The 27,727-nt window shown below is 57.4% G+C and overlaps 1 protein-coding gene across 3 annotated transcripts; it reads left to right on the top strand.

Moving 5' to 3' along the window:
- The first annotated feature begins 508 nt into the window (after window positions 1-508).
- TJP3 (tight junction protein 3) lies at window positions 509-27,704 on the top strand. 3 transcript variants are annotated; one of them, XM_078057488.1, is made up of 21 exons: window positions 509-637; window positions 11,893-11,949; window positions 12,079-12,188; window positions 12,884-12,986; window positions 13,235-13,562; window positions 14,769-14,872; window positions 15,904-16,063; window positions 16,341-16,449; window positions 17,719-17,777; window positions 17,997-18,063; window positions 18,288-18,444; window positions 18,999-19,107; window positions 19,181-19,418; window positions 19,535-19,746; window positions 22,283-22,378; window positions 25,010-25,080; window positions 25,444-25,654; window positions 25,737-25,837; window positions 26,018-26,281; window positions 27,055-27,097; window positions 27,476-27,704. In XM_078057488.1, exons 2-21 carry the CDS (start codon window positions 11,902-11,904, stop codon window positions 27,496-27,498), a joined length of 2,613 nt encoding a protein of 870 aa, XP_077913614.1. In that variant the 5' UTR covers window positions 509-637; window positions 11,893-11,901; the 3' UTR covers window positions 27,499-27,704. The 3 variants fall into 3 exon arrangements, with proteins under 3 accessions (XP_077913614.1, XP_035971963.2, XP_077913615.1); XM_036116070.2 differs by having other exon boundaries at window positions 27,051-27,097; XM_078057489.1 differs by lacking the exon at window positions 509-637 and having other exon boundaries at window positions 11,910-11,949; window positions 12,079-12,367; window positions 27,051-27,097.
- The last annotated feature ends 23 nt before the right edge of the window (window positions 27,705-27,727 follow it).

Below are 27,727 nucleotides of genomic sequence, written 5' to 3'. Positions count from 1 at the left end.
GTGTTTTTGCCATTTTTCAGCTGAGGAAACTGAAGAGACTCAGTGGCATGCCCAAAGCTGCCCAGCAGGGAAACGGCTGAACGCTCCTAGCATAGGAATCCAAGCAGGTGAGTTGGTGGCCAAGGAGCAGAATTTGTGCTCTGTCCGGTGGGAAGGAGCCAGCTCTGCGGTAATCTGTGGGATGGCGTGCCTGCTGGAAGGGCTTGTCAGTCCCAGATTCAAGGAGGGCCGTGAGAAGGGGAGCCATGAGGTGTTTTCCCGAGGACCCGCCTGTGTGTTCCAGTCCCCGCGCCGATGCCAGGGCCTCGCGGGCAGCAGAGTGAGCAGGGCAATCACTCGGCGTCCCTGGCCTCTGGGCAAGCAGGGGTTAAGGCCAGCTGCTCCCACGTGAGAGCACCTTGCGACAAAGCCACACACCCAACCAGCTGCTGGTCTCTCACTGGCCTTGTGCACCTCGTCCTGCTGGTTCCACCTGCCTCGGAACAGAACTGCTGCCTCCACGAGGGAGGAAAAGTTGGGGAACCAAGTGGGGAGGACAGAGCTCAAATCTCAGAGCCCCTCCCCACCCCCATGCCAGGCGGGCACCCAAGCCCTGGCTCCTGCCGCCTGCCCAGAGGCCACCCCGCCTCCTAGACAGGTAAGCACACACCCCACCCCCCGCCCTGCTCTGCTCAGACCGAGCTCCCTGGCCACAGGGTCCTGGGACCCCCATCACCTCCCCTCTACTGCCCGGAAAGCAGGAAACTGACACTCTGCATGGGCATTTGACATAGTTTCTAGGGGATTATCTGGCTGGCAGTTATCACCCCCTGGCAACCTGCCCAGGACGCCAGAGCCAGAGACTTAAAAGGATCATTGTTGGCCCAGGTGGTGCCAGGGAGACAGAGGAGGCACCGGCTGGTCTCTGATCCCCCAAAACTGAGCAGGGGAGGCCCGGGTAGGGAGGTGGCAGGCGAGGGAGCTCCTCCTGGAGCTTCTGAAGAGACTCCCAAAGTTTCCCGTCAGTGGAACCCACCTCCGCCCACTGCTGGGACCTGCAGGGTGCCGGGGAGGGGTCCCGCTGGGCTTATCTCACTTGTTCCTTCTCTGACTAAAACTTGCCAATGGAGAAAAGTAAGAAGGGGGACGGTGGGCAGAGCCTCCTGTGGGCAAGGTGCTGGATGGTCCCCAGGGCAAAGGAAACCCAGAACCTACAGAGGACAGGCTGGGGTGGAAAGAGTTTTTTCTGGGTCGTTTGCTTCCCAAAGTGCAAGACAGAGAGCTTCCTGGCCAGCCAGGTGTCCGATTGCACCTCAAGTCTCTTTGTCTGGGACGGAGAGGGCCCTCTGGGGCCAGGGAGGGACAGGCATATGAGTCTCGGGGTATATAGCTGGTCTGGAATTGGGGGTCACTCCCAGGGAGTGGAGAGACTTCAAATCTGGAGTCTGTGGGGTTGGAAGGGGATATATCTTGACTGTCGGATCCCACCTGCCTGGGATTTGGAGAGAAAACCCACGGAGTCAGATAGATCTAGGCGCCAGCCACTTTGCCTACCAAAACCTCAATTTTCCACTCTGTAAAATGGGTACAATTCGAGTCAGCATGACCCAGGGCGGCTGAGAGCAGCAAAGGAGGGTGTGAGTAATCGAATCTCAGTCATGGGGCGTTGGGGTAAATGGTCCCACCCCAAACCAGAACTCAGAATGACAAGCTGGTTGCAATGTCCCATACGCCTTCCTGTTAGACAGAAGTTGCACTCGGGCTCAGAGAGGGGCAGCTACTTGCCCAGAGCTGCACAGTAAAGTAGGGATGTCACGCAGATAGGAGAGCAGGAGGTCTGGGGACTGCCCCTGCCCACCCCCACCCAACACTCCGGGCTCAGCATCTTGTAAAAGTCCTTCCTCCATGGTGCAGGGCTTCTGCATGTCCCCGAGTTCTGGCGAAAGTCCGCTGAGGCCAGTTTGGGTTCCTGTTCTTCCTCCTCAGCCTGGCCTTGTGCCAGACAGGCAGTGTTTGCTCAGGGAGGAGCCTGACACCCTTTGGAATGGGCTGAGCTTAGCCGGAGACGCCACTGGGAGGAGGGGCTGCCCAGGGAGTGAACTTGAATTAAGGAGCGCCTACTGTGTGCTAGGTGTCCTTCCGGGCCTTGGTGATTCAGCAGGGAACCAGACCAACGAAGATCCCTGCTCCTGTGGGCTTGAGTTTTGGTAGAGGAAGACATTCAAGAAACAGGAGATATAAGAAGGAAGGAAATTGTACCCGGGGTTAAAGACTGGTCAGTCTCACAGCGGGGCAAAATGTGGAAGAGCAACAGGGACAGGAGTGAAATGGGCAAAGAGGTGTTTTACAACCTTCAGTAGAAAGATCAGGGCAGCCTTGCTGAGAAGGTGACATCTGAGGAGACATGAAGGAAGTGACTATTTGGGGAATGAGCATTCCAGGCTGACGGCACAGCCCGTGCAAAGGTCCTGGGGCAGGACTGGGCCTGGCGTGTTGGAGGAACAGCCAAGAGGCCCGTGTGGCTGGAGCAGAGTGGGAGAGGGGGAGAGAGGGAGGAGGGGAGGGCAGGGAGGGGACAGGGGCAGGTCCTGCAGGGCCTTGGGGCCCACACCAAGGATTTGGCTTTGACCCAGGGAGGCGGGAGCCCTGAAGGGCTGTGGGCAGAGGAGGGCGGGACCTGACTCAGGTGCTCACGGGCACCCTCTGGTGGCTGCTGTGGGGAGGACAGACTGTGGGGTGAGGGCAGGAGCAGGGGGACCGGGGAGGCCCTGCAAGTGTGGCTTTAGAACAAACATTTTATTTTGAATCATCTAAAATTGACGGGAAAGTTGTAGATACAATTCAGAGAATCCTCATATGATCCTCACGGGGTGTCCTCCGACATTAACATTTCCCCCCACCGCGGTGTATTGTCAGGACTGATACCAACACCCTGAGCTGAGCTGCAGACCATATTCAGAGCCTACAAGTCACCTTTTCTGCCTGGGGCCCCATCTAGGACTGCACAGCCCATTCAGTTGTCAGGTCTCCTCTGCTTCCTCCGGGCTGTGACCTTGTTCCTTGACCTTCACCGCCTGGAGGAGACGGTCAAGGCTTTTGCAGAAAGCGCCTTGTTCTGCGTTTGTCTGATGCTTTCCTCATGACTGGATGGGGAGGGGAGAGGGTAGGAGGGGCAGATTCGGGTGCCGCAGGCGCCTAGCATGCACAGGAGGGTGGAGGGATGTCCCAGGGCAACATTGGGGGGTCCCGGGGCATCTTAAGGAGAGCACTGTGGTGTAGGGGGGAAGGAAGTTGAGGCGGGGCACGTAGACTCTTCTAGAACCTTGCAGTGTGGGCTGCAGCTGGAGGGGGACTCGCAGAAGGTACCCCCACCATCAGACGGGAGGAAGCCGTAGTTCTGGGAGGGAGCTCTGCTGCAGGGGAAGAGCAGAGCCCTCCCTCTTCTTGCCTCAGTTTCCTCATTTGTATAAGATGGGGACCTGGTTCCAACTTCTGAGCAGTATCACAGGGAAGCTTCAAAAGTAGAAGCAGCGGCGTGGCCTGGAGCAGGTGCATGGAAGGTTGGCTTGGGCGCTCCTTTTGCTTCCTTTCCTTCTCCACTCCAGGGCAGGAGGGAGTCGAGGCCCCAGTGGGGAAAAATGAAGGTGATTTTATGGTGTTCCCAAGGCTGGAGGGGGTCCCCACGAAGCTGTTTATATCAAGGTTCTGTCTTTCTGTGCAACAGCTGGGGGTAGGATCGAGACCCCTGCCACCTTTGCTTACAGTCCCTGTTATCAGCCTGGCCTCTGCCCCTGTACCCCAGGCCAGCTCCCCTCATTGGGCCCTCATTAAAGCTCCCCCACAACCCCCACGTTGCCAATCCTTATGTGTTCTGTGGCTGGTCCCGCCGCACCCGGAATGTGTCCTCCCAGGGCACACAGTACGGTCTTTCTCCTCTGTTCAGAATCTTAGGTGGCTCCCCAGGAGCTATTTATTCATTCATTAAGCACTTACTGCATACCAGACACTGTTCTAGGTGCTTGGGATACTTCGGTGCTTGGGTAGAGCTCGCAGACCAGCAGGGAGAAGAGATCTTCCAAAAATAGTCCCATAAATAAATGTGCAGTTAATGAGCTGCGACCTGGGGCGCCTGAGTGGCTCAGTTGTTTAAGCGTCTGCTTCAGCTCAGGTCATGATCCCAGGTTCCTGGGACTGAGCCGCGCATCGTGCTCCCTGCTCGGGGGGAGCCTACTTCTCCCTCTCCCTCTCCCTGCTACTTTGCCTGCTTGTGCGCTCTCTCTCTCTCTCTCTCTCAAATAAATAAATAAATAAATAAATAAATAAATAAATCTTTAAAAAAAAATAAGCTGCGACCCTAGCTCAAGAACATTCAATAGCTCCTTAGCATTTGTATAGTGATTGACTATCTGATCAATGCCAGGCTTTGGGGTACCCTCTAAAACTATCTGTGGTTCTTGCCTCAACTATTTCACAGCCCTGTAAATCAGAGGAAACCGGTAGCATGGCAGATGTTTCTGGTCCATAGAAATGCAAATGAATTTTGTCCTACGGAGACTGTTGGTTATTGCCCTGTGGTTATTGTCCAGCTCATGGTCTATCTGTAAATTCATGTCAGCGCTCTTGATGTATGTGTAGGCGCGTGTGCGCGCCTGTGTGCGCGCGCATGGACAGTCTGCAGTTCGGTTCATGGTGATGTAGGATGTTGTTGTCTTAGTTCTGACAAAATACCGCAGTTGTGGAAAATGTTAGTGTTGGAGGAGACCAGGTGAGGGTCATGTGGGGACTCTGAATTGTATCTACAACTTTTCTGTCAATTTTAAATGATTCCAAAATGAAATGTTTGTTTGTTTGTTTTAAAGCCAGACCTGGCAGGGCCTCCAGGTTTGACCTCCCTGGTCCCCCTGCTTCTGCCTTAACCCCCCCACCGTCCGTCCTTCCCTCAGTGGCCACCAGGGGGCGCCTGCGAGCACCCAAATCAGGGTCCCCCCTCTGCCGACGGCCCTCCAGGGCTCCCACCTCCCTGGGGGTAAAAGCCCAAGTTCTCCCCTCGGCCCCCCAACCCCTCGTTCTTCTTCCTGCCCTTCCCTCCTCCCTCTCTCCTCGCCCACTCTGCTCCAGTCACACAGGCCTCCTGGCTGTTCCTCCAACCTGCCAGGCCTGGTCCTGCCCCAGGGCCTTTGCACAGGCTGTGCCATCTGCCTGAACACTTAGATCTCTCCATGGCTCCTCCCTCATCTTCTTTAGGTCTAATTGTTCCTCGGCTTGGATCCCTCTCACCTAGGTCACTCCTACTAAACTCAGTTCTTATTTTGAGTGCCATTCCTCAGGGAAGCCCTCCCTGAGCCCCCAGCCCCTGTGGTGTCTCCCTGCCGATGCTCTCAGAAGTCTACGTAGTACTTTTTCTTTATGTTATGTGACGATTCGATTACTGTTTGGCTCTCCTGGGTCTGTCTCATCAGTCCTGGGTATACACAGGGCCCCAAGCCCCCTACATGAGCCCCCACCCCCAGGCTCTCACCCCTCCTGTGGCCACCACTCTTGGGGGCCTCAGTCCAGCCCCAGCTCTCTCTCTGGGCCTCAGTTTCCCCCTAGGCACTCAGAAAGACGGAGCAGGGTCATCTCAGGGGTACTTCCAGGACCCCACCTTCCCCACTCCCTCATGCCATGCCCGCACTTCCCCCTCCTGGTTGAATTTGGCACTGAAATTTCAGATGGGAAGTCAGTTCCTCCGGGTTCCCGCTTAGGTACTTGGCGCATAGTAGGGGCTTGAGACATTTTTGTTGCGTTAATGACTGAATAAAAACAATGAGGGCATGAATGAAGTAGACTGATGAAAAGCAGATTTTTATTTCCTTAAAGTGATCCGGCTGGGGGGTGGCTGGAATAGTGGGCTTAAAGCCAGCTCCTCTGGCCTACGGGGCAGCACCGGCCACACCTTTTTTCAAAACCCTGCATTTGCTGGCTGGGTTGGTGGAGCCTGGGACTCTTGATCTCGGGGTCGTGGGTTCAGGCCCCACCTTGGGTGCGGAGCTTACTTTAAAAAATAAAACAACCTGCATTTGAGCACAGGATTGTCTGATGGGTCCTAGGGAGCCATTGAGAGTTCTTGAGTAGGGCATGAATACATGAGGGGCAGAATGTTGGGGGGCTGGAAGAAGACCATGTGTCTTGGGGTGGTTGCCCCCCTTCTGAGAGTGGCCTAGAGTGGGGTTTCTCTACCTCAGTGCTATTAACATCCTCAGCCAGGTCATTCCTTGTGGGGAACAGTCCTGGGCACTGTGGAGTGATGAGCAGCACCCCTGGTTTCCACCTACCTGACACCAGGAGCACCAGTCTGTTTTGACAACACAAAAGGTCTCCAGGCATCTCCAAGCATCCCTCATGGGCAAATTCCCCTACAGTGAGAAACACTCGTATAAAGTGAGGTGTGTGGGGTCAAACAGAGCCAAATTGGGGGCCAAATCCAGCTCTTACCAGTCAGGCTTGCCCCTCAACTCAGCTGCCAAACGGACACGTGGATCTCATTATGTGTAATTGCAGCAAAGCAAACACTCAATAAACGTGAGCCAGGAGCCTCATTACCACAAATTCAACCAGTTTAGTCCATAGACAATGGTGTTGAGGTCTGAGCAGGAGCTCAGGATGTTCCCCACATACGGGCCACTCCCGAGTACTCATAGCCACGAACACCCACGGATGCTTGTCAGTGGGGAGCCTATTTATGTTTTCCTATGACTCATTAAAACAAATACACAGCTATTTAAAAAAAAAAAAGTTTGACCTTTTCCACCTAAAATGGTTTTGCACACCACCTGCTGGTGGCCAAAGATCATATTGGGAAAAAGCTGAGCTCTCCCCTCCAGCCCTGAGGTTTTGAGTGGGTCCTCAGAGGGGTTTCTGCAAAGGCTTACTGTCTTGGGGACCTTTGGAGATACTCGAGGGGCCCATGCTGGCTGAGTGGGCTCTGCTGACTTGTGTTTTTGGGAGAACTGCAGTGGGGAGGGGTAAGAAGTCAATTTTGGGGGGGCCTCAAAGATTTTTATTATATTGTCTGCCTTGTTCACTTGGCAAACTCTTACCCAAACTTCAAAACCCTAGCTGCAATGCTCCCTCTTCCAGGAAGCATTTCCTGATCCTCCAGTTTCCTCCTTTCTTGTCTACCTTTCTGTGCCACAGCGTGGGTGGGATTCCTCTTTGCCAGAATTGAGTGGATGAGGCTGGGAAGGGGTGTCTATGCCCAGATTTGCTCTTTCAACCTTGGCATGAGGTGCAGCTCAGGAACAGTTGGGCGTCAGGGTCTATATAGCAGTAAGGAATGTGTGGGTGTAGCCACAGTCCCCCCCACCGACCATCCAGATGATTCCTCCCTCACTCAACTCCCCCCCCCCCAAACGTCTTCCTGCCCTGGTCCGTCATTCCCAGACCTCACCTTCTGAGGCTCAGGAGGAAGCCTGACCTTTGCTCTCAGGAGCCTGAAGAATTTCCTCCGCCCTCCTCAGCTGGGGACCCAGCCCTGTGCGGGGTGTGAAGACCGAGCTCTCAGCAGCTCGGCCTTAGGACCAGGCCCGGGTGGCGGTAGCCGCGCACCTGCGTCCATCAGAAAGTCCGTGCCTCAGACCTCACCGGGCCTCAGTTTCCCCTCTATGTAATAGGGTAAACCTCCCGGAGGTGGGGTGCCCCGAGAAAGGCTAGCGCTCTGTCCTGGAGGTCTCTGGCACTCACCTTGCTCCTGTTGTAATAGATGTCCCGACTGAACCTCGAAAGGGGCCCGGCCCAGGATGTTGAATGGCAGGCTCCGTTCAGACACGCAGCCGGAATTCCTCCCAGGTCTTCACTGCAGCCCTGTCTGGCCGGTCTCCCTCCCCGACGGCCGGCAAGTGCTCAGCTGAGTGGAAAACCCGGCCTGGTATTTCCACCCCGGCGCCTGGATCCTGCGATTAGGGGCGAAGGCGGCCTCCGCGACGTCCCGAAGGCGTGTCGGGGCGGGGGCGGGGCCGGTAGGGGACGAGGAGGAGGAAGAGGGGCAGGTGCAGCCGGGAGCCGCGGAGCGGGCTGGAGGAGGGCGAGGGCCGGGCACTCTCTGCCGCCAGCATCCTCAGCCTCCTCCCTCACCCCAAGGTGGGGACCGATTGACCGTTTCCAGGCCCCCCAGGGGCAGGGGTGCTGGAGAGCCCCGGGGGTGGACCATGGCGGTGAGATTCCAGGCGAGTAGCCCGCAGAGGGCGGGAGGGGGAGGGGATCTAGCTGGAGTGGGGCTTGCGACCTGGACCCAGGACCCCAGATCACCCCAGATTGCAGATGGGGAAATTGAGGCCCAGAGGAGAAGGGTGGCTAGCCCGAGGCTGCGCAGCGAGGGGCGTTCGCCCCCGCTGGTCTCCAAAAACTGTCTCTGGGGTCTTTCTCTGCCCCAAGGTCTGCCTCCCTTACCCGGTAGACCTGGGTTCAAATCTTGCCTTTTCTGTATAACTTCGGGCCAGTGAATCAAGGCCTCTCCGTACCTCGCCTATAAAATTGGTGATCTTCATTTTAAAGAAGGGTGTAGGGAGGATTCTAAGAGGAAAATGTGTTTTTAAGCGCTTGGCACGTATTAGGTGCCCTGTAAAGATGTTTACACCTGGCTCCCGGGGTGTTCCGCGGAGTTAGGCTTGAGCAACCGTGGAACGGCATCAGTGACTTCTTTTGTGGGCTGGGGTGGCTTTGGTGAACCCGACGAGGCTGCTGGAGAAGGAACCACCATGTACTGGGCGCCTACTGTATACAGGGGCAGCAGAGATAGGAGTCGAGAGCCCCTTTTACACCAGAGCAAACCTGCTGGGAGGGAGGGGATCTCCGTGTCTCTATTTGGGGGGACCTTACCCCCCAGGGATGGAGCTTGCGCTGACTCACAATCACCGATAGCACCGGGCGGAGGGGCGGGGTGGTGGTGGTGGTAAACTGAGGCCGTAGAGGGAATGTGGCTCCCCCCCAGACCACACTGCCGGAGCCCTAAGGCCGGGCAGTTCAGGTTCCCGCCAGCTTTCTTCCTGGCTGCGGGGAACAGCTTCCAGAATTCCCTCCCCAAGTGGCCTATTTGTGGCCCCCTTTCCCGCCTCCCCGGGCGCCTTTGTTCCCAGAGGTGGGGGCGGGGAGGGGGAGAGAGGACTGCAGTCCCTGAGCCTAGTGTCTGGGGTTGTGTGACTTGGTACCACCTGACCTGCCCCCTCTGGGCGACTCCTCCTCTCCTCGTTGTTTGTCACCGGCCTGGTGCTCCAGGTGGGGAAGCAGGTGCAGGCCCCGCCCCCTCAGAGCTCACCTGGATGGGCCGCTGGCTGAGGGGTCTAGCAATTCTGGACACACCGGTTGATTTCCTGGCTGAATATACTTTTTATGTCACCATTCACCCATTCCCCAAACTGTCTCCCTGCTGGTCCTGTGGGGACTATGCGGGGGTCCCAGGGCCCCCAGCCCTTCCCACCAGCAGGCCCCAGACTAGAGGGGTGTATGGGAGACATCCCAGATTCCAATAATTAGGGATGTGAGATGTGTGTATGGGGCCATTGAAGACTCATTTCCTGGAGGAAGAGACAATGGCACTGGGGCTGTGAAGGATGAATAGGAGTTTGCCCAGAGAGTACATACAGCGTGTGCTAAGGCTTGGAGTGGAGGCTAATCGCAGGGCCCGGGAGGTGCTAGTGGCCATCACCAGAGCGCAGAGACAGCCTCACCCAGCCTTCACAGCCCGGAGGAAAGACCAGAAACTTGCAAACTGGTGATTACACAGGATATTTTAAGATGGTTTGGATGCCATGAGAAAACACAATAAAACACGGAAGAGTGATAGGGAGCCAGGGAAATTTGGCTAGCCAAGGTGGGCTCCCTGAGGAGGCAGCTTTTGAGCTGAGAGCCCGAGTGGCAAGGGCTAGCTGTGCACAAATCCTGGGAGCGTGTGTTGGGCACAGCGGTGTCGGGGAAATCTGTGGAGGTGAACTGGGCTGAGGGGCGCAGTGGGGTTAGGCTTGGCCCCCTGGGTTTTAGTCAAGGCCCCTGACAGCTGAGGAGGCGAACCTAGGAACCAACCTACGCAAGGCCGGACAAGCCTGGGTCACCTGCTCCTGTCCCCCTGGGGGCCCTTGTTCCCTGGGGCTGTTTCTTAAAATAAGACCAGGAAATCAAAATTCTGGAGGCCATTTCCTGATTCAAAGCGTAAAATTAAAGCCAAGTAAAAAGATTCTGTTTTGAAAAATAAGTCTCAGAAGAAAAAAAAGCATTAAGCAGAAGGATGCTGTGGCCCTGCAGTGAGGAGTGAGGGTGTGGGACCGTCTGCCTGTGTCCCCCGTTTGCTATGTGACCTCAGGCAAGGTATTGGACCTCTCTGGGCCTTCCTTTCTCCTCCCTTAAGGTAGGAATAATAGTGGTGCCACATCCTAGGGCCCCTCAGGATTGAACGAGTGGGTGTGCGGAAAGCACTCGGCAGCCCGCTACGGAACGGTGTTTTCTTATCCATGTGCAAAGGAGGAAAGTCTGAATCCTCCCCTCTCAGGACAGCTGCCGCGTCTCTGGAAGCCTCTCTGCCCAGGCTCTTTCTGCCTTTGGCGCGTGGCTCCTCCTTGCCCCGCTCCGGCACCTCAACCCTGAACGACCGGGCAGCGGGGATGGGGGCAACCCATTTTACAGGAGGGGGAGCTGAGGCTGGGAGAAGCACCAGCACCGCCAACCAAGGGGTTTGAGTCTTGGTTTGTGAGGCTTGTCCTCTCAGCTGCCTGGTAACTGCGGAGCCCGGAGTGCCCGGGAGGCCCCGCCCCGGGCTTTGTTCCTCTCTCCCCGCCCCCCTTCCCACTCCCTGGGAGCCAGGAATGCCGCTCTCCCGGGAACCATTAAGAAAAGGCACTGGGGCTGCCGGCGCAGGGTTTTCTGCTGGGGGAATCATCCACCTGCGGTGCCGGGCTGGGGAGGGGGCGTCCTTTCTACCAGGCCCCCCAGGGAAATAGGGCCACCGAGTTTTTTGGAGGGTGGGCTCCTCATCTCTGCCTTCCCTCTAGCAGGGTGGGTGTCCTGGAGTGTGGCCTTGCACTCGCATCTATAGCAGGGGCCTGAAAATAATCTGGTATTTCCACATTCCCCAGCCGCCACCTCCGTCAGCTCTGTTGGCTTGGCAGGTGACTTTGCCTCTCTGCCTCAGTTTCCTCCTCTGTGACATGGGGATAATAGAATCTCCCTTCAATGAGTGGGTTAAATGAGATAGTACATGGAAAGCGCTCGGCACAAGGAAAGCCCTTCCTTCCTTCCTTCCTTCCTTCCTTCCTTCCTTCCATAAACAGCTGTTGAATCCCTGCTCTGAATCAGGACTCCACTGAGAACAAGACAAACAAAAATCTCTGCCCTCCGGATCTGATTTTCCCTCCCTCCAGGCTTGACCGCCCCCCCTCCCAGGCTTGACCGCCCCCCCCAGGCTTGACCTCCTCAGGCATGGATCCCTTGAAGCACTGATCCCCCCCATCCCCCCCAGGCACTTGCCTTTTCTCTGCTCTTAACAGTTTGGTTCACTTAACCTAGGGTCTCAGCTTTGGCATATGAACGTTTGGGCCCAGATTGTTCTCTGTGTGGGGCTGCCCTGCTCTGTGGGGGGTTGAGCAGCACCCCTGGCCCGCACTTACCTGGTGCCAGGAACACGCCCAGTTGTGATGACCGGAGCCTTGATGCCTCCAGATGTTGCCACGTGTCCTCTGGGGGGCAGAATGGTCCCTAACTGAGAACCCCTGACATAAATCCACTTTGCAGATACAAAAGCTGAGGTCTCCAGAGAGGTAGCCACTTGCCCACAGGCTTGGACCATGGGAGTGTCAGAGCCAGGCTCCTCACCCAGGGCAGGGGACCCCTGAGTGCTCCAGTGGACCTGCCATGGCCTCACGCCCACCTTCCATTCCCTCCTGTCAGGTGTTGGACATGGAGGAGATGACCATTTGGGAACAGCACACGGCCACGCTCTGCAAGGTGAGGCCTCCCTCTCCCCGCGTGGTTGCCAACAAGAATGTCTTCTTGATCCTGGGCTGCTCGACAGGACGGGAGAACCTTTGTCCCCATGGGAAGCAGAAGCTCATCCTATGTCTCATCCTCTCCTAGGACCCCCGGCGAGGCTTCGGCATTGCAATCTCTGGTGGCCGAGACCGGCCCAGTGGATCCGTGGTTGTCTCTGATGTGGTGCCCGGGGGACCAGCGGAGGGCAGACTGCTGTGCGTATCGAGGCAGCAGGGTTGCTGGCCGAGAGGAGGGACCTGTGCGGGCCAAAGCTAGGAGCCAGGAAAGTGCCTGGCGCCTTCCAGCCCTGCCAACACAGGGCTTGGAGCTGGTAGCAGGACGGAGTTGGTGATGTGGCCCTCCCTCTCCCCAAGGCAATTTCTGGTCCTCTGATGTAGGTCTCGGGGTCATAGTGGCCCCACGGCATTCCTGGAATGAAAAGACTGGGAAACCTGTTTTGGCTGGAGGGAAGGAAACCCAGTGTTCTGAGCCGTTGGGGGCAGGAGGCTCCTGGGAGTTATGTTGGGGGAAAATGGTTCTGGGACCTGAGTGGCTGACGGATGATCTGGCTCAGCCTGGAATCAAGGAACAGCTTCAGAGAGAGAGATGTTGAAACCCAGACGGGAAAAGAGGGGGAGAATAGCAGAAAGAGGGGATGGACAGAAGAAATGAGGAGTATGGAGACACCCGTTATAACCACAGCTTCTGTTCTGTGGTTGCATTTTATTATTACAGTAGCATCCATGATTGGCCCCCATTTTACAGATGAGGAAACTGAGGCCCAGAAGGATAAATGTCTTTGTGAGACATGGGACACCAGTCAATTAGAACCAGGCCTTGTAGAACTGGGGGTGCCCGCCCCAAAGTGCAAGGTGAGGCCTCCTCCCTGAGACCCAGCCTCCTCCCTCAGGACAGGGGACCACATCGTCATGGTGAATGGGGTCTCCATGGAGAGTGTCACCTCCACCTTTGCCATTCAGATACTCAAGACCTGCACCAAGTTGGCCAACATTGTGAGTGGGGGTCGGGTGGGAGGGGCAGCCCCTGGTACAGGGGGCACCTCTGCCCCCCCAGGCCCCCGCTGAGCCCCACCTGGTCCTGCAGCTCATGGGCAGCCTGAGCGTAAGCGTCTACAAGCAAGTGGAATCTTGTCCCCATCTCACAGCTTGGACGCTGAGGCCCAGAGAGGGGCCAGGGTCCCCCAGGACGACCCAGTGGATGGGCAAAGCCTTGAGCCGGCCCTCCCTTCCTCCCCTAACAGACGGTGAAGCGTCCGCGGAAAATCCAGCTGCCTGCCACCAAGGCCAGCCCCTCTGGCCGGGGACATCAGGACTCCGACGAGGCCGACCACGGCCAGGGCTACGAAGGCGACACATCCAGTGGCTCCGGCCGCTCCTGGGGCGAGCGCTCACGCCGGCCGAGGGCGGGCCGCCGGAGCCGGGCCGGCAGCCAGGGGCGCAGGAGCCCCCCCGGTGGTAGCTCTGAGGCCAAGGGGCTGGCCCTGGTGTCTGGCTTTAAGCGGCTGCCGCGGCAGGATGTGCGGATGAGGCCCGTGAAGTCCGTGCTGGTGCGGAGGCGAGAGAGCGAAGGTGAACCAGCGGCTGGGCTGTGCTGTTGGCGGTGGGGCTCAGCGTTCCCGCAGAGGGGGGTCGCCACTGCCCTGACCCCCGTCCCGTGTGGCGGGTGGTCAGCAGAATAAAGGCCCCCACGGGTGTCCCCGTCCTGGCCCCTCCGGACCTGGGACGTGGTCCCCTCCCGCGGCAGAGGGGACCTTGTCAGGGCCCCCAAGGAGGGGGTGACCCTGGGTTCCCGGGGGGCCCGGCGTCCTCAAGAGGCCCTCACGAGAGGGAGGCAGAGGGTGGGAGTCCCAGAGACGGGCAGACCCCGCGCTGCTGGCGGTGAGGATGGAGGAGGGGCCGTGGGCCAGGAAGAGGCCGGAGCCTGGTCTCCCGGGGGCCCCGGGGGGACCAGCCCTGCCCACGCCTGGGTTTTAGGACTTCTGAACCCGGAACTATGAGATTGTGGATTGGTATTGTTTTAAAGCCACTAAGTTTGTGACAATTTCGAGTAGCCCCGGGAAACTCACCCACTGTGACATCTGTAGAGGGTCATGGTACTGGCGTTTCCTTCATGACCCCAACAGCAGGGACGTGACCTCTGACCCCATCTCAATTCAATGGCAGCACTGTGACCTTAGAATTCTAAACATGATGTGATAAATGGCACTGGCCATCTGTCCCCACCTTGGAATTTTATTTATTATTATTATTGCTTTTTAAGATTTTATTTATTTATTTGAGAGGGAGAGAGACAGAGAGCACAAGAGCAGGGAGAAGGAGAAGCAGGCTCCCCGCTGAGCAGGGAGCCCGATAGGGGACTCGATCCCATGATGCCGGGATCATGATCTGAGCCAAAGGCAGACACTTAACCGACTCAGCCACCCAGGCGCCCCCCACCTTGGGATTTTAATAGCAAGAGTCACATCCTGAACACTGACGGTGATGTCATTAAGAGCATCTGTGTGGTGATGTGAGCAGGGCGCTGGGGAGCGGGGACCAGGGCTCTGTTCCTTCCCAGGCCCCTGCCCATGACCTTCTGTGCTAACATCACACGTCCTGGGTCCTGGGTCCTGTCAGAACAGCCCCAGGGTGGCGTGGAGGGAGCCGGGCCTGAGATCTCCCTGCGGGATGGCGGCCCAGAAGGCAGGCAGGAGGGTCGAGGGCAGGTGAGAAGTCTGAGCTTGAGAGGAGCCCGCAGCCCAGGCCCTGCCTCAGTTTCCCTCCTCCCCCCCACAGAGTTCGGGGTCACCCTGGGCAGTCAGATCTTCATCAAGCACATCACTGATTCGGGACTGGCCGCCAGGAACCGTGGGCTGCAGGAAGGAGACCTCATCCTACAGGTGAGCCCAGGCTTCCTGTCAGGGGCTAGACAGGGAGACCCTGCCACCAGGAAGGTCCGCAGAGCTGGCGGGAACCATCGGCCTGCACGGTGTTGCCTGTTTCCCAGAGGTTAGAGAGGACAACACAGGATCCCCCCTGCCCCATCCTCTGCTCTAACACTCCAATGTCGGGTTCTAGTATCCCCAGAATCACACGGGGGCGCTGGCCCACAGTGCTCATTCCACAACTTGCCCTAGCTGGTCGGTGCTGATGGTCCAGAGTCCAGGCTTAGAGGCGCGGCTCTGTCTCGGAGCTGGTTTCTTTCCAGACTCCTCTCCTGAAAATCAGTTTCTAGTGATTCCTAGTGTTTGATTTCCAAACCATTTCCAGTTGATTGCTTTGAGAGCCTCTTCAGAGTTATCTGTTTCTAGTGACCCCGAGGAATTGTCTGTTTCTAGTGGTTTGGGGCAGACACTAGAAACAGGTAGCTCAGTGGGCGGAGGGGGCGGGGGGGGAGATGACAAACTCACAATCCCCAGGGTAAATGAAAACAGACACACCCTCCAGGAAATGATAGAAAGGGATTCCCAGAGCGCCCAGAGAGGACATTAAATTCTTCCCCAAATTATGTTTCTGACGTACCTCTAAATGTCTGTTTCTAGTACCTCCTACAGATCGTCTGCTTCTGGTATTTTGGGCTATCTACTCCCTGTCCCCTACTTAGACTTGTTTCTAATGTTTGTTCCTAGTGTCTCCCGAGAAATTCCCCTTCTAGGGAGATGGGGACTCAACCTGCTTCTAATTTTCCCCTAGTGCTCGCCCCACCCCTCAGGAAATTGGCCAATTCTGGAATTCTTGTAGGAGTCACTTCTGGGCATGGTCTCCTCAGAGCAGGAGGAATCCAATTCTATTATTTCCTCTTGAGAATGGCTGTCTTTATGAATTCTTGGGGATTGTGTGCTTCTAGTCCCCGCCCCCCCCACCACCACCAAGCTATCTATTTCTGGCATCCCCGATCTCGCATTAACTCTTCCTTCCCGGCCCCTTTTAGATTAACGGTGTGTCCAGCGAGAATCTGTCTCTGAGTGACACACGGCGACTGATCGAGAAGTCAGAAGGGAAGCTGACCCTGCTGGTGCTCAGGGACCGAGGGCAGTTCCTGGTGAACATCCCACCGGCTGTCAGTGACAGCGACAGTTCCCTCCTGGATGGTGAGGGGCCAGAAGGCAGGCCCTGGGGGTTGAATGGAGGGCGGGGGGGGGGGCGGTGCAGAGAGTGCCAGGCAGAGCCTGGTGGGGGTTGGCGAGGCTCAGAGAGGGACAGAAACTTGCCCAAGGCCACACAGTAAGTCAGAGCTGGAGGCCCTGGCTGAGCCTGACTCGGTCTAGGCCCCTTTGCTGCGAGGGGCCTTGATGTTTCCCTCTGTGAAATGGGTCCAGTTTGGAAGGTGTGGGCGGGAGGCCTGAGGGGACATGCTCTCCCCTGCAGACATCTCGGACCTCGGCTCAGAGCTGTCTCAGGCGCCACCCTCCCACGTCCCACCACCACCCCAGCATGTGCAACGCAGTTTGGACGCCAGCCAAACCAACTCCTCCGAGTACGTACCCCCATTGGCCAGAATGGTCCAGCAGGAGGGGAACGTGGACATATCTTTTCCACCTGGTGGCCTGCCTGGAAGAGGCGTCCCCTGTCCACCCATAGTCCTCCCTGCCCCCAGGACTGGCTCTGGGTTCTTGGTCCTGGGAAAACCTGATATGGATCGACTTTAAAGCAGAAGGAACTGAATTTTACAACACATCCCAGACTTCAAAGTGCATAAGGCGCCTACTAGGGATTTTCTCTTGGGGCTACAACAGCCATGGGTGCTTGTTCCTTATGATGATGATGACAGATGGGGACAGGAGGCAATGACCTTGCGTCGGTGCCCTGTGGCGGCGGGGGCTCAGGACGGCAGATGAGGGCACGGGCAGGGCCGGCTCCCCCTGGAGGCTCGTGGGTGGGGCTCTGTCCTAGCTTCCAGTAGCTTCCGGTAGCCCCTGGCAGTCCTGGGCTCGTAGGTGTCCACCTCCTCTCTGCCTTCACATCATCTCCCCTCTGTGCGTGTCTGTCTCTGTGTCCAAATGTCCCCATTTTATAAGGATAGCAGTCACAAGGGATCGGGGCTGAGATGGGCGGTTAGGACTTCAGCAGATGAATTTTGAAGGGACACAACTCAATGCTTAAAAACCCAAGTGCCCAACACGTGGGGATTAGATAACGGGCACCCTACTTAGGCATCCCGCACCTGTGAGGTAGGGGGTCTGTTATCTGTGGCTGTGTAACAAAGTACCCTAAAACCCAGCAGCTCCAAACACCAGTAAATGTCTGGGGAATCCGGAGCCGGGGCGGCTTAGTGGGGCGCTGCTGATGCGCGATCTTAACAGATTATAGCCGAGGTGCCATCAAGGGCTGTAGGATTTGGGGGCGGATGACCCACTCCTGAGCTGGCTCACACGGCTGACTGAGCCATCCCCAGAGAGGGCAGTGGCCCCCGGTCTCACAGCTAGGAGGGAGCAGAACCCGGAGTTGAACCTGGGTGCAGAGAAGTTAATTCCAGGGGCGCCTGGGTGGCTCAGTCGTTAAGCGTCTGCCTTCAGCTCAGGTCATGGTCCCGGGATCCTGGGATCGAGCCCCGCATCGGGCTCCCTGCTCAGCAGGAAGCCTGCTTCTCCCTCTCCCACTCCCCCTGCTTGTGTTCCCGCTCTCGCTGTGTCTCTCTCTGTCAAATAAATAAATAAAATCTTTAAAAAAAAAAAAAAGAAGTTAGAATTCCAACAGTCACTCTCAGCATCCATCCCCACTTCACCCCAAGTCCCTTCCCCTCCAGGGAGAGCCCCCCACTTCGGCGGAAAAATTCGGTGGATTCCAGAACCGTCTCGGAACCAGGTGAGCAGGGGGCGGAAGGGTGGTGACTCTTGAGCATCCCTCTGGTTTTTCTGATCCCAGCCAGTGAGGCTGTGCCAGGCAGGGCTACAGAGGCTGTTATGGGCCTAAGAGGTCAGGGACAGCTCCCTGGGGGGATGGGGGGCAGGGAGGCCATCAGGCAGCGGTGTGGCAGCTGGACCAGTCCGTGGGCTTGGGACAGAGACTGCTGTTCCCTTTCAGACTCCCCGAGGCAAAGCAGCTATGACATCTACAGGGTGTCCAGCAGCCAGAGCGTGGAGGACCGTGGGTATGTCCCCCAGAAAGACAGCCCGCCGGCCCGAGGCCCGCACATCCCGGGGCCGCCTCCCTAGCACACAGTCCTGCCCTCCGGCACCAGGGTGCTGATGCGGCCGCCATGTGGAGCTGTTTGGGAAACTGAGGCCCGGAGGGGGTGGGGGCTCTCCCAAGGACGCCCAGCACGCCCCCTCCCCGCCCCCTCCGGCCTCACCCCGCCTCTGCCTCGCCTCCCAGGTACAGCCCCGACTCCAGGGTGGTCCGCTTCCCCAAGGGCACCACCATCGGGCTGCGGCTGGCCGGCGGCAACGACGTGGGCATCTTCGTGTCGGGGGTGCAGGAGGGCAGCCCGGCCGACGGGCAGGGCATCCAGGAGGGAGATCAGATTCTGCAGGTGACCCGGGGCAGCGGGCGGTGGGTGTGGTACCCAAGCCTTCCCTGCCCGCGTGTCCTCCCCTGTGCGCACCCCGAGGGCTGCCCACACCCCCCACGGGCATTTGCACATTTTAACGCCTCTCCCTGCCTGCGTCATGACCTTGTTGGCTGGATCACGACCTTGCTGACTGGGGCACGGCTTGTCTGGGTCACGACCTTGTCCGTGTCACGTCCTGGTTAGCGGTGTCCTGACCTCGTTGTCCAAGTGATGACCTTGTCCAGGATTCGTGCTTGTTATCGGTGTCAGCATCATAATCTTGTCGCTCGTGTCCCGGCTGCGCCCACCGTGGCCTGCCCGCGTCGTCTGGGCCACGGCCTCGGCCGGGTCGTGCCTTCCCGGCGAGTCTTGCCTCGCTCCACAACCAGCACCTCCTTAGGCTCCTTTTACAATCTTACCCACGTTCAGTCTCCTCCCTGTTCCGACCCCCTCGCCCCTGCAAGCGCGGCGCCACGCCTCGTCCCCGCCATCCTCCTCCCGGGGCTGTGCCCCATCTCGTGCCCCCCTCCTGGCAGGTGAATGACGTGCCGTTCCGGAACCTGACGCGGGAGGAGGCCGTGCAGTTCCTGCTGGGGCTGCCACCGGGCGAGGACGTGGAGCTGGTAACACAGCGGAAGCAGGACAGTGAGTGTGTGTGGCCAGGAGGGCCGGGGCCCGGCGGCGGCCTGGGTGCTCACGGAGCCTCCCCTGTCCGCAGTCTTCCGGAAAATGGTGCAGTCCCGCGTGGGCGACTCCTTCTACATCCGCACGCACTTCGAGCTGGAGGCCAGCCCGCCATCGGGCCTGGGCTTCACCCGCGGAGACGTCTTCCACGTGCTGGACACGCTGTGCCCCGGCCCTGGGCAGAGCCGCGCCCGCGGGGGCCACTGGCTGGCCGTGCGCATGGGCCGCGACCTCCGGGAGCAGGAGCGGGGCATCATCCCCAACCAGAGCAGGTGGGCCGCCCCTCGGCCGCGGCTTCCCCGCCGGAGACGGGCACGGCCTCGCTGCCCACCGTCTCTGGGCTGCTTTTCCGCCGCCCTCGGTGACCAGTCCCCTGCCTTCTCCCCAGGGCGGAGCAGCTGGCCAGTCTGGAGGCGGCCCAGCGCGCCGTGGGGGCCGGGCCGGGTGCCTCGGCGGGCTCCAGCGCGCGGGCCGAGTTCTGGCGGCTGCGGGGCCTTCGGCGTGGGGCCAAGAAGACCACCCATCAGAGCCGCGAGGACCTGTCCGCTCTGACCAGGCAGGGTCACTACCCGCCGTATGAACGCGTGGTGCTTCGAGAGGGTGAGTCCCTGGGGTGGCGGGGGAGGGGGGGTGGCTGGGGGGGCTCGTAAGATTGTTGGAACTTCTGGGCCAAGTGTTCAGCCACATCAGCCTTCAGAAGCCCCCATCCTTACCTCTCTTCTCCCACCAAAAATACCCATTTTTGGTTATTGTAGGGTGCCGAAGTAAGGAAACAGGAAAGGGCTTCTTTCCTTAAAAATTAATTTCTATTTCCAATTGAAATATGCAAACGACGTATAGAATCTCGAAAAAGAAATGGTTAAAGATAATTTAAATAATTTATCTCGTTAATGTAGCCCAAGTATTATTTTAATAGATCATCCAATTATAAGTTGTCAGTGAGATATTCCACATCCTTTTTTGTGTGTGCACTGTGTTCGAAATCTGGTGTGTATTTTGCACTCAAAGTGCATCTTAGTTCAGACGAGCCACATTTTATTTTATTTTTTTTTTAAGATTTTATTTACTTATTTGACACAGAGAGAGAGAGAGGGAGAGAGCAAGCACAAGCCGGGGGGGGCGGCAGGCAGAGGGACAGAGAGAAGCAGGCTCCGCACTGAGCAGGGAGCCCGATGCGGGGCTCGGTCCCAGGACCCTGAGCTCATGACCTGAGCCGGAGGAGCCACCCAGGCGCCCTGTCGAGCCACACTTTAAGTGCTCCCTCGCCCCCCGTGGCACCAGACAGCACAGCGAGGGGGGCTGTACATTCACTGGGTGCTGCTGGTGCTAAACAGACACCCTTTAAAATACACCCATACTGGGCGCCTGGGTGGCTCAGTCGGTTAAGCGACTGCCTTCGGCTCAGGTCATGATCCTGGAGTCCCGGGATCGAGTCCCGCATCGGGCTCCCGGCTCGGCAGGGAGTCTGCTTCTCCCTCTGACCCTCCTCCTTCTCATGCTCTGTGTCTCTCATTCTCTCTCTCTCTCAAATAAATAAATAAAATCTTTAAAAAAATAAAAAAAATAAAAAAAAATAAAAAAATAAAATACACCCATACTGGGAACAGGTGTTAGACCTAAACCTGCACACGCGTGTTCACAGCAGTGTGATTCACAACAGCCAAAATGTGGAAACAACCCAAATGCTCATCAACAGATGAAGGGATATAACACACGGGAGCCGCCCTAGGCCACAAATGGGAGTGAGGCGCCCACACGCGCTGCCCCGGGGACGGACCCCGAGCCCACGACGCTCAGGGAGGGAACCAGACACGGAAGCCACACGGGGTGTGAGTCCACGTGGGTGACACGTCCAGAACAGGCTCATCCACGGACGGGAAGTGGGCTCGTGGGGGCCGGGGGCTGGGGGAGGGGACAAGGGTGTGACTTCTGATGGGGACAAATTTCTTTTCAGGGTGATGAGAATATTCTGAAACTAGGGGTGGTGGCTGCACAGCTCTGTGAATGTACTAAATGCCACTGAATTGTACCCCTTAAAATATACAGTGAAATAGTAAATTTTGTTATGTATATTTTTAACAATTAATTTTAAAAAGCTAAAAATCTTAAGAAATTAATCAAATATTTATAAATACACACAAAAGCAGCACATAGATCATAGATCCTCTGAGCACTGGGCTGGTGGGGAGACGGCCCCATCCAGATTACCAGAAGGGAAGCAAGCTCTCGCCCACGGCCTCTGGGGAGAAAGAATCGCGGCAGGTGCAGAGGCCTTTAAAAAAAAAAAAAAACCTGCCGTAGGGATGGGATTGGGCTGAGCTGCTCCAAAGTTGCCTCTCCAACGTCCAGGAGAGGAGAAAGACTTATTTTTTATTTTTTGAGACAGACTTAAAAATAAAAGGCCGCCAACTTAATTTTGACCAAAGAATGTTTAGAAATCTGAATGTATCGAGCTTTTGAGAGAGAGAGGCCTGGAGTTCAGGAGAGGAGAACAAGAGCAGATACCCCCTTTCCTCCTGCCCTCTGTGCCCGTTTCCTCATGGCTAAAATGGTGTATCCATCCAACACTAAACTGTTTTGGTCTTTGTGGGCCAGGTAGTTTCTTTCAGAACGACTCAGCTCTGCGGGAAGGCAGCCAGAGACAGTACGTAAAAGAGTGGATGTGACTGTGTTCCAATAAAACTTTATTTATAAAACAGGCAGTGGGCCGGATGTGGCCCCCGGGTTGTAGTTTGCTGACCACTGAGTTGGCTGGTTCAGCTGCTCTAACGGACCCCATGTGACACCTGCAGACACAGACAAGACACCTTTTTAAAGTAACAGCCAAGGGTGGTCCCCTCCCATCTTGTTTTTCTGCCTTACTGTGGTCCAAGATGGCGCGCCAACACCCACATTCCAGCCAGGGGCAAGGGGCAAGAAGGTGAAGAGGGCTCCTACCTTTCCTGGAGGATACAAGCAGAACTGCACGCAACAACTCTGCTTGTACCCCATTGGCCAGGACTAGTCACATGGCTGTCCTTGCCTGCAGGGGACGCTGGGAGATATAGTCTTTAGCTGGGCGGCCATGGGCCTGGTTGGATCTAGCAGTCTTTGCTGCAAATGGGACCTTGATTGTTGCCGTTTCTCTGCCCCTCAGCCAGCTTCAAGCGCCCGGTGGTGATCCTGGGGCCCGTGGCAGACATTGCGATGCAGAAGTTGACTGCTGAGATGCCTGACCAGTTCGAAATCGCAGGTGAGAACCCAGGTCTTTGTTGGGGGGGGGGGGTCATTTGACAACCCTTTCCCCATCTCTGGGGCCAAAGCAGCTTGATGACCAGGCTGCCGCTGCTGCTGTTTGTGGGAAGTTAGAACAGCCCGTGGAAACATGAGGCACATGAGTCACCAGCACCCCTCTAATGCCGGGGGCCAGATGTCCTGAATTGGTCTTGGCACTCTTAGTCTGGATAGAGCCTCAGAATCCTTCTTAACACACCTCGCCAGGCAGCCAACGTGCTACCCGTTCCTTTGTTTGTTGAAGAGATATTTATTGAGCTACCGACACAGCATTGAACAAGATGATTGCCCTGAGGAGACCCCAAATGAGCCACTACAGAAACAAGCTGGAGTAGGGGGTCAGCGAATGAAAGCTCCCGGGCCAAGTCTGGCCCATCAGCTAAGTTTTTATACAGCCTGCTGAGAATGGAATTTACACTTTTTTTAAAAGATCTATTTATTTTTAGAGAGAGAGAGAGTGTGTGTGTGTGCACACGCGAGAGTGGGGAGGGGCAGAGGGCGAGAGAGAAAATCCTCCAGCAGACTCCCCGCTGAGCGCAGAGCCCCATGCGGGGCTCGATCTCACAACCCCCAGATCACAACCTGAGCCAAAATCACGAGTCGGACACTTAACCCACTGAGCCACCCAGGCACCCCGTAGTTACACGTTTTAAATGGTTGAAGAGAAGTTAAAAGAAAAATTCTGTGACACGTGAAAATGATAATGACCTTCCAATCTCAGCATCTACAAATAAAGTTTTATTGGGATACAGCCACTCCCACTGATTTACATATTGCCTGTAGCTACTTTCCAGCAGAGGGCACTATTTGCAGAGCAGATGCACTTAATAAAGCCTCAGCTCAAAGCCCCGTGGGGTCGAGATCTTGGTTAGGAGCCCCCAGAGGAGGGTGGAGGGGCTTTTGGAGGTACAACATCTCATCTAGCTGCTGGAGGGTCCTCTGGGTGGGCATCTATCAGCTCGAGGCAGTGCCAGGGAGTCCAGTGGGTCAGTGTTCCTAAATTCCTTCCTACTCCGTGTGGCTGGGTGACCCTGAGCTGGCCGCTTGCCCTCTCTGAGACCTCCCTTCCTTGCCTCTCAAATGGGGTCTCTTGTCCTCGGTGGGAGGGATGAGTGAGGGAAGGCGGCGGATGTGTCTTGCACGGCGGCTCGCGGCTGGGGCTCCCAGGCACCGTGTTCGTGCCCACGTAAGGTGTGAGCGTTTCAGGAGGTGAGGCCCTCTGTCCGTTTGGCCTTCTCACTGCCCCGGGGGGCTCAGCAGCTTTCTGGAGGCTTTTCCAAGAGCACCCTGGGACGCAGGGCCTGTGGGACAGGAACTTGGCGGGAGGAGGAGGAGGCCCCTGGGTGTGGTTCAGAGGGCCATAGTGTCAAACGAAGCAAACAGAACGTAGCCAGTGTCCGTGAGGATGTGGGAATCGGAGCCCTCCTGCGCGGCTGGGGGAATGGAGGGGGGCGGCCACTGGGGAGGACAGTTGGCAGCTCCTCAGAAAGTTAAACACAGAGTCACCATCTGACCCAGCCAGCGAGGCCGTGTCTGGATCTACACCCAAGAGAAGTAAAGGCAAGGGCTCACACTGGCACCTGCCCCCCTACGTTCCCAGCAGCATCGTCCACAACGGCCAAACCGTGGACACGACCCAAGGCCAGTGAATAAACACAGTGTGGTCCATCCACACGCTGGAACGTGATCCAGCCTTAGAAAGGAAGGGACCCTGACACCTGCCATGACTCAGAGGGACCCCGAGGACACTGGGCTCAGTGAGAGGAGCCAGACCTCGAAGGACACATCCCGCAGGACCCCACTCCCAGGAGGTCCCCAGAGGAGTCCCGTCCACAGAGACAGGAGAGGAGAGGGTGGGAGCCGGGGCTGGGGCAGGGGGTGGGGAGTCCGTGCTTCACGGGGACAGAGTCTCCGTGTGGGGAGATGGAACGTTCTGGAGACAGAGGGTGGGGGTGGTCGCAGGACCGTGTGAGTGTGCTTCATGCCGCTGAGCTGTGCGCTTAAAGACGGTTGAGGTGGTACATTTTATGTTATGCACATTTTATAACGATAAAAAAACAGGTAAGGTTGTGTTTCCGCCATTCCTTTTAGGCCCCCCCGGGCAGGGCGGGTCTCCTCCTTCAGCTGCCTGGCTATACTAGAGGGCTTCCTGGAGGAAGCAGTGCTCTATCTCAAGTCCTAGAGGACAGATGGGGGATGGGAGGGCAGCTTCCTTTGACACAGTCTGAGCAAAGGCCTCGAGCTGGGGTCAAGTCTGGGAGAGCCAGTGTCTGGAACACAGACTCCAAATGAGGCTCCTCACCCTGCCCCGTGTTGGCTCTGTGACCCTGAGCCAGTGACCTTATGTCGCTGAGGCTGTCTCCCATCTGCCTGATGGCTCAGTAGCAGTGTAGGCCACAGTCAGCAGGGAGACTGAGTGCAGTGAGTGTCAGGCACGTGGCTGGGGGGGCTGCTGCTGTCGTTAGGATTGCTCGCAGGGCGATGGGGAGCCATGGTGGGTTCTTGAGCAGGGGAGGGGCAGGGAGGCTTGAATTTGAGTGGCCAGGGGGATGCCCTTCTGAAGCTGCCGGGTTCTCTCTCCCCTCCACAGACAGTGTGTTGAGGACGGATAGCCCCTCCAAGATCATCAAGCTGGACACCGTGCGCATGATCGCGGAGAAAGTAAGCAGGGCCCTGCTGTGGGTCCTGTTTCGAGGGTGGGGAAACCAAGGCCTAGGTCTCCGACCTGTTCTTGCCCCATGCTGCGCAGCAGGGACTCCCACGGCACCCCTCGGGGAGGTGTTGTGATGTGGGGGCTTGGGAGGCACACAGCGGCGAGCCCTGGGCTCTCCCAGCCTCCCCCACCACCCCCACCCCTCCGACATGCCGGCCTGCGGTGCGAGGCTGGGGCCCCCCTTGACCTTGGCCCTTCGCCTGCATCTCTGATCAGCTGATCTTTCACCTGCCTCTTGCCCCGTCTCCCGCTCTGTCTCTGCGGTCTGTCCCCCCCCCCCCCCCACCGTCTCCACTGCGGGCTGGGCCCAGAACAAGCACGCGCTCTTGGACGTGACGCCGTCAGCGGTCGAACGCCTCAACTACGTGCAGTACTACCCCATCGTGGTCTTCTGCGCCCCCGAGAGCCGCCCGGCCCTCAAGGCCCTCCGCCAGTGGCTGGCGCCCGCCTCCCGCCGCAGCACCCGCCGCCTCTACACGCAAGCCCAGAAGCTACGGAAGCACAGCGAACACCTCTTCACGGGTGGGCTGGGAGCTGGGGATCCGGGGCCGGCGATGGGGCCTGGGCCGAGTCTCTCCGCCGTGCTGATGCCCCCTCCCCACAGCCACCATCCCCCTGCATGGCACGAGTGACAGTTGGTACGAGGAGCTCAAGGCCATCATCCGCGAGCAGCAGACCCGGCCCATCTGGACGGCCGAGGACCAGGTACCGGGTCAGGGCTGGGGGCGTGTCCACGGTCCAGATTTGGCCTGAGGTCAGGGTCTTGACCTGTTTTGGGACTGAGGTCAAAGGCTGGTGTCCTGGGTCGCGGATCTGGTCTGAGATCAGGGAGGGCCTGGCTTGGTGGGGGGGGTCTTGGCTCAGCTTGGCCTCCCCGCCCCACAGCTGGACAACTCCTCGGAGGACAACCTGGAGCTCCCTCACCGCGGCCTGGCCGACAGCTCTGCAGATCTGAGCTGTGACAGCCGGGTCAACAGCGACTACGAGACAGATGGCGAGGGCTACACAGACGGCGAGGGCGGGCCCCACACGGACGTGGACGAGGGTCCCCCGGCGCCAGCTCTGGCCCGGTCCTCGGAGCCCGTGCTCATGGATGAGCCCCAGAGCCCGCGGGATCATGGGAGAGCCTCCGGTCCCCGAGGGGCCCAGGTGAGCAGGGCACGGGGGTGGCTGAGACACACAGTGTGGGAACCTGTTTCCCCCCAGGATATCAACAAACAGAAGCTTCTCTGCTGAGATCAGTATCTCAGACCCAGACCTAGGCTATTTGAATGCATGGGTCACTGAACAACTTAAAACAAATGTTTCCACCGCTGTGTTTCCTTATGGAATAGATACATCTTGACGTCACAAGGTTGTTGTTTAAACTCAATGCGCTTACCCAAGTCCCAGCCCATACGACTTGGGTGTTTACCAAAAACAAGTATTTATACAGTATTTATTCTTTGTGAGGCTGCCTCAGCCCCCACAGTGCCTTTCTATAAATTTGACAAAGGTACCCCTTCCTCCAGGCCCTCTTTAGTTAAATGTGAAAATGTACAAATCTATGATGTGCTCCCAGGAGTTGTGCAGTACCCGACCTGCTCAACTGTCCATGGCAGCTTGCTTATGGGGCAGGCACTATCCTGAGCACTTTCCATATATGAACTTATTTATGAACAGCCCTCAGGAATTTTGCAGATGGGAAACCCAACTCCTCCTTTGCTGACAGGCTAGGGGATCTCAGCCAAGGCCTTCCCCCCCATCCCAGCATATCTTCTCACTAAAAATTAGAGACGAGTTGCAGACCTGTGTGGGGCTAGGAGAGAGCTGTGGGCAGCACTGCCTGGGCCAAGGTGGGGAGTTGGGACAGGGGTGCTCTTCATTCCAGTTTATCTTACTTTGGGGGAAGTGCTGACCTCCTTTCCCCCACTCCTAGGTAGACAGCCACCCCCACCACGGTCAGTGGCGACAGGACAGCGTGCGGTAAGAGCCCCCGTACTCCAGACTGGAGCCCCTCAGCCCTTTTCCTGGGACTCAGGCTCAGGGGATGAAGGGACCTAGAACCAAGCTATGTCTAAATGTGCTCCCATCCTTCTGGGCGAGATGAAAGCAGAGGGGCCAATCCCACCCCATGTAGTCAGGGCCCGCGTCCTCAGAGGACTGGGAAAGCTTCCGGAAGGAGAGGACATGAGATGGGGCTTTGAAGGATGTGTAGGAGTTTGTTAATGAGGCCTGACCCCTAAATGAGCAGTCCTGCTCATCTCTGTCCACACCCATTGTGCCTAGCAGAGTCAGCCTCAGGTAAGGGTAGTTCAAGCCTCCCCACCGCCCACAGCCTCTCCTCTGTTTCCTGATCCCCAGGACCTACGGGCGGGAGGCCCTGAAGAAGAAGTTTACACGAGCTCGAGATATGGAGTCCTCTGACGAGGACGGCTATGAGTGGGGTCCGGCTACTGACCTGTGACCCCTCCCAGGTGGCCAGCTGACCCATATTCCTTTTTCCCCACTGGCGCTGGGACTCGATTTCCCATTCAGAACCTAGAACCCCACTTCCTTCTGCCAGTCTTTAATAAATAGAGTATTTTCACAACACTGGCTTCTGGAGATTTCTGG

The sequence above is a fragment of the Halichoerus grypus genome, chromosome 1 (assembly GCF_964656455.1).
Source record: "Halichoerus grypus chromosome 1, mHalGry1.hap1.1, whole genome shotgun sequence".
Lineage (NCBI taxonomy): Eukaryota > Metazoa > Chordata > Mammalia > Carnivora > Phocidae > Halichoerus > Halichoerus grypus.
This window is presented reverse-complemented; position numbering and strand designations above follow the sequence as displayed.